We start from the raw sequence: 6,621 nt of genomic DNA on the forward strand, positions 1-6,621 counted from the left end.
TCACTCCAAAATTTCTGAATAGGATACATGAATAGTAGTCTTCCATTCATTTCTATTATGGATTATCTGCTCCATTTCTACTACTGCAATAACTATACAATATCGATGCAATCAATAAATTTCAATGTAAGCAATTAAAATATACGTGCGGTTAACTACTTGTATCAGTATAACCATCAGTTCTAGAATATGTACAGCTACCATGCATACTCTTCCCCTTGATATGATTTTCTACAGAGAATACTTCATCGTGTTTTGTTTTCAACTCCATGCTCTGGATCAAAACAAATCAAAGCGCACACATCACACAAACACACAAAAATATAAGTCCCTCTCAATCTCTCATGAGAGAGAAAAAGTCAGCAAAATTAAGTGAATTGTCGTCGTGGAGCACGCCTGCATGTTAGTGACATCTACAGCATTAGGCGTTTGTGATGGAGACCTGGTATTGGACAATAATAATTATAAAATAAAGAAGCATGGACCCTTCTCATCCTTAGCTAGCTAAATGCATGCATACATTGGTTATATATTATTCTTCATACGGAACCAATGTATGATCCAAAAAAAAAAAGGAAAGAAAAGAAAAAAAAACATTCCCCTGGAAAGATATGGCTCTAGCAACAGTTAGCAGTAGTCGGTTCTATTAGTACTAATTCAAGAATTCTCACAAGGGAATTTGTATTAGATTGAGATTTAAAGAAAGGCAAGGTTATTTATAGTACATTAATACTCATCTAATAGCATTTTATGGTTTAATAAAAGTTTGAAGGACTCAATATTTGTAGTCAGAACATTTACATAGCCAAAGCCACATTTTTCACTACTTCAATTTATGTTATTAGCATCAATGTACACTACATAATTAAGCTACAGCCCTCATGCATGCTGACTATGCTTAAAGACAAGAGAACGCGTTACAAATGAAAATGCCACAAAAGACACTAAATGATGACATAGTATTTGGACCTTTGCAATAATATTAAGGTTTTCTTTCATTTAAAAAAGAACATGTCAAAGAGCCATGGATTTTTTTTTCCAAGTGGTATACACATACAATATACTCCGAAAGGTTCACAAAACACTTTTAACACAAATTACAAAATGCCAACGGTATTATTTGTTGAAGATACTTTTACTGTCCGTTTTGATCTTTTTCTGGAAGAAAAGGTTCATATTTGCAAAAAAGTTGAAGAGCCACTAGTACAATATAAACTATCAGTTTTAAAGCATGCATACAAAAAAAAGTGTGGAAAACTTCACCGCCGATTTGGAGAAATATATAGAGATGAAGGTGAGGGGAACACAAAAGGGTCTTGTGAAGTTTCCCTTTGGCCAAGAGTGAATGCCCCCGATACATAAGGTTTATATGAAGGACAGCAAGCAAACATCCTTTGAGAAGTCATGATATTTGAACTTTGAGCCCTTTGCTCAGCCCTGAGTCCATGAGAGTCATCATCAATCACAATCACTTCTCGAGCTTGATTAGAGTGAATAATTGGCTTTGGCTGATGATTTTCGGATGCAACCATTCTATTCATATAGTAATGTGATGGAGGGATGTGCATATTAGATCTCTGTAGATGTTGGAGAGGAATTTGGTGATTACCCATAGCTTGAAACTGATGTTGGTAGTTATTTTTGTAACTGATGAATCCTACATTGCTTGGAAATCCAAAGGAGATCAACTTTGGTTGTGAATTGTAGCTTGAAGTACTAGGAAAATTTGTCTCTTCTTTGCTCACCACAAGATCTTTGCCCATCAACCTCAAAATTGGATTTGATGCAGAGTTAACTCGAGAACATGGAGTTGAGACATTCAGAGAAGATTGTGAAGAGTCTGTTGTTACGACTGATTCGGTATGTGATTCCAAACTAGGGCAAACTTGGAGATGGGAAGGAGCTGGAGGTTTTATGAACAAATGGGAGATGGTATTCTTTCTGGTTTGATATGAGAACTGAGATTCACGAGAAAGGCTTTCACTGCATGAGCATAAAGGTTCCTTTGTTATCGCTTTATTATCTTTTCTCATTGTCAATGGGCTCAATTCATTATGATTGGAAGCATCTTTAACCAACTGATCACCCTCTGAGTTTTTGATGTTAACATCCACAGGAGATGAAGGAGACACAGAAGCAGACGAGTCCATATCAAGAATCATACTATGATCTGGATTAGAATCAGCTCTGACAAAGGTTGTTGATGAGTTCTCTTGAGTATTCTCAGGAACTTTATCTCCATCATCAGGATTAGGTTCTTCAAAGAAGGAACTATTTGCATCAAAATCTTCATGCTGCGATATTTGCTCAGCTTGATCATCTGATATTTGAATGCCCTCATTGGTGACTGCATCTCCAAATTGTGCTTTTTGGCTATATGTTGTTTCAGCTGATAATTCTTCAAGAGTTTCATCTCTGCAAATGAGCTCCGTAACTTCAGAACTTCCTTTTTCTTGATTGTCAGAGAAATTGGATTGATGGGTCTCACTTGCTTCATTAGCTCTGGAAGAAACCAAGCCAAAATCTTCGGTAGAATCATCAATTCCTCCATTGACAATAGAGTTCTTTTCTCCTCTCCGTTTATTACACCCTAATATTGATCTTTGCTTCTTAAATTTTTTGGGGGGAATGAGTTTCTCAACCTTCTCAATTTCTTCAAGCGAGATGCATGTTCTTGTAAAACCACTCTTTTTAAAAGTCGGGTTTTTTCTCACCTTCAAGGAAGGATGACAACTTTCCGACAGCAATTTAGAATGCAAGTTTGATGGTTGAGGAGATTTCTTTTTTCCACTACCCATGTTTTTATCAGTGTTGAAAAGAATATTGATGTCCTTAGGCTTAGGGGAGACCGCAGCTTCAGATGATATCGAATAGTTTGAAACCTTATTTCTTTGGATAGAAGGAGCTGATTCTGATAGAGTATAACTCATTGATAACTTTCTTGACTTTGATTCTTCACTAATGTCCTTGTTATTGACTTTCCTTGGTAGGTCTGATCTTTTTGAGCATACCCAATGTCCTAATGTTGAAGGCTCACTATGCTTGACTTGATCATGAGTACTTAACAGATGTGATATTGATTCTTCTTTCTCCTGATAAGCTTCAGTGATGAGATCTTCTTCAATTGCTGCCTCATTCTGATACAAAACAAAACGTCTCACTCTATCACATACTATCATGTTATGCTATTACTTGTATATGTGTACAAAACTTGAAGTTGAAGTTGTTATGGCATGTATAGAAAGTCCAATCATGTAATTCTGATATTGCTGCAGGTCATTCAAATTACAAAATCAAATGAAAATTTTCTGAAGAAAAATAAGTTCACCATAATTTTTTTTAAAACCAGCCAAATATGCATGAGAATAACTTATGGCCGCCAGAAATGTATATTATAGCATGAAGAATGACGGAAGTTCTACCAACAGCAACTGTTAACAAATCAAGGGCGCCAAGAAAACTCAAATTGGAAATTCAAAGATAAAGCATGAACTCAAAAGTATAGGACCAAAACTGCAGTCAATATTCCGAGCTCATGGATTTTCATGCATAAAGATTAAAGCCAAAAATTTATACTGCTCACTACGTTAGATGTCAGTCAAATTGATTCATGAAATATGTCAATACAATATATGCTAAAAGTTTTATGTCATAGAAAAAAGACATACCTCGCTGTTGAACTCTTTGAATCTCCGCAACTTCCTTTTCTGTGGATTATCATTCGTAAACTCTGAACCCTTCTGTTTCAAGATCTTCTTCTTGGAGATCTTCTTCTTGAGCTTGAAGTTCTTTCTTGAAACCGATGAAGGAGAGTCATTGAAGTTAGACAAAATCAAAAGCTTCGTACCATTTGAATCGACATAAATATCTCCAACATTTCCCTCTTTCACGGAAACTGAAGGTTCAGACATTGTTCTTTTCATTTCTAAATTATGATCATTTGCAGGTGATGATGGAGCAAAATTAGCATCGTCTGCAGGTGCCATTGGAGCCAGAGTAACAGCCCAGTTAGTACCATTTCTTCTATCAAGATCTTCAAGAGTACAGTGACGAGCAGTTCTATAAATATCCACCATTGACCTTTTCTTCCTTGGTTGTGCTCTATATTTTTGTAACTCACTCACATCCTTTATTGCATCAGACTGATCAGAAGAAAGGCATTGATCGATATGCGCATTCAAAGTGGTATTTGAACTGGATGTAAATGACTTGCAAACAGGGCAAACCTTTGAAGCCATGGGATCAGAAACTGAGACTGGATTCGATAATAAGTCCGATTTTATTGCCAATTTACACCTCTTCTTCAGTTGATCACCTGATATTCCTTCACTGTGCTCATGGCTAATCATTGAAGAGGCATTAAGTTTTCTTCTTTCCTCTGTAAGTGAATTTAGATGCAATAGAGACTCAAGTTCAACATTCTCCTCAGAATCTTGATTCTCAAAGATTGTCTTGTTTTTGGCAAAATCAGAATCCAATTGTTTTCTTAAGCAATGAGCTCTTACTAAACTGGGAGGTTGAAGAGGTGGTAATAGACCAGTGATGCCATTATCCAAGCAAAGTTGCAGTAGTTGTTCACGAAACGGCCAATTTACTTTGATATCTTTGCTTCTAGATTTGAAAACATAATCTCTGCAAAAAAAAATTATATATATGACTTATTCATTCTCACTCATCTTCTGATAATTCAAGATCATAAAAAAGATCATATCACATGTTAAAAGTTCTAAAATGGACAACCATTAAATATAGACCATGTAAGTATCAACCACTAGTTTTTGCACACCACAAACACGTATCATCATGGACTAAATTATGGTGCTAAAAAAAACAACCAAGCCTAATACAAATAAATTAAGGCAGATATTGGATGAAAACAGTATGTGAAAAAAAAAACTGATCTCTATTTGTACAACAGTGGCCAATAGACTTTGCAAGTCTTTTTAGTGCATAAAATCGAAGACAGCACACGGACCAAGAAAGGATACAGCCCAATACAGCAGATATCTAAAGGAGATCTACGAAGCAAATAAGAAATTTTCTTTTCCCTGTTTGAAATAAAATTAACTAGCAAAAAGAAGAATATACAGTTACCTTATGGAGAAATTAGGAGGTTGGGCCTGATGATCTCCATGGCCGCTTGCTAGATCTGAATCCTTAGAGGAACATGAAGGGTTTTCAATGGATAACATCTGAAGGAACCCTTCACTCTCTCACTGCAGCTTTGCCTACGGATCTCTTGATGTTTAAAATCCAGCATAACCAAAGATTTCAAGCTAAGCCCAAAAACAAAGAGCCCGCTTTAATCACTCCCCTTTTGATCCCTTCACCTGAATCAATAGTGCCTGCATAGGAGTAATAGATCAAGGATCACAAAGAAGTAATAAATAGATTAGAGAGAGGAGTCACATCAAGGAAGAAATTTTTGATGGGTATTGAATAAAAGGTGCAAATAAGTATCATTTCATGGATAAAATTAGCAACAATAGTTTGAATCCTTTAAATCATGTGACTGTGTGAGCGATAAAAGATACAAAATGAGGTGTCATTTTATGTGGTCAAGTGAGAAATCAACAATAGATCCATATGGGAAACAAGAAGAGATCCACCACATGAAATATCACTTTGTGATGAGAACTAAAGCAAAAAAAAAAAAAAAATTAGACAAAAGTCACAAGTTACTTCAAGATATGTTCTCGTGGGGGTAAAAAATGAAAGACCCTTGAATCTTGAGGCATCCAAAATACTATGGAGAGAGGTAGCTAGAGAAGAAAAGGAGGAAATAGACATGGAATCTCAAAGGGCTACAACTTTTTCTGATCTTACTTTGATAGGAAAATCTATGAGAACAACAACCAAAAAAAAACATATACATAAAACCACACGAGATCGATCATAAAAATACCCAAAAAGAAATTTTAAAAAATAAAGGAAGATCAAACGCAAAAAATCAAGAAGAAGAAGAAGAAACCCATCAATAATTACCCCTTCATAGATCTTTCACTAGAGAAATTCTAGGTAAAGGAAAACAAAAGGTGGAAGGAAACGAAATAGAGAAGAGAGGAAAGGGAGAGAAAAAAAATGGGGATAAGAAGTGAGAAAAAGGAGTGTTTCTATTCAAAGAGGTAAGAAGAGATGGGAGCAAAAGAAAAGAAAACACCACCCACTTACTCACCCATCAAAGGCATCAGGTTCTCCCTCATCCACCAAAAGGGTGTTTGTATCATAAACAGCAGCACTGAAGAGAGAGAGAGAGAGAGAGAGAGAGAGAGAGAGAGCGCAAATGAACTGAAGGGGTTTTCAGAGAGCTGTCCTATCCTATACCAACTCTACAGGGCTTTTTCCACACAAATCAATGGCACCCACTTTGTTCTAAAAACTATTCGGTTGACGTTGGGGTCCCATGAATTGTGGAGCCTACAGGCTAGGATATAAAGTAATATGCGTGAGAGAGTAGGTGTTGAAAATATTGCTGATGAAGTATTGATTAGGATGGTCTTGTAATGTCTATAGTTTTACTGCAGTTTATCATCTTTACTGCCCCTTGGTTTCTTTTACTTTGTTGTGCTTGAAATTCAACCTTAATCCCTCACATATTTCATATTTATTAAAGATTAGTCA

At 36.0% G+C, this 6,621-nt stretch overlaps 1 protein-coding gene across 2 annotated transcripts; it reads right to left on the minus strand.

Moving 5' to 3' along the window:
• Positions 978-6,310, minus strand: LOC109848843. Of its 2 annotated transcripts, none has more exons than XM_020418548.1 (4): positions 6,176-6,310; positions 5,095-5,345; positions 3,669-4,632; positions 978-3,137 (listed from the first exon to the last, which is right to left on the minus strand). In XM_020418548.1, the coding sequence occupies exons 2-4, from the start codon at positions 5,190-5,192 to the stop codon at positions 1,260-1,262; spliced, it is 2,940 nt and encodes a 979-aa protein (XP_020274137.1). In that variant the 5' UTR covers positions 5,193-5,345; positions 6,176-6,310; the 3' UTR covers positions 978-1,259. The 2 variants fall into 2 exon arrangements, with proteins under 2 accessions (XP_020274137.1, XP_020274141.1); XM_020418552.1 differs by lacking the exon at positions 6,176-6,310 and adding an exon at positions 5,986-6,159.

This window comes from Asparagus officinalis, chromosome 1 (genome assembly GCF_001876935.1).
Source record: "Asparagus officinalis chromosome 1, Aspof.V1, whole genome shotgun sequence".
NCBI lineage: Eukaryota > Viridiplantae > Streptophyta > Magnoliopsida > Asparagales > Asparagaceae > Asparagus > Asparagus officinalis.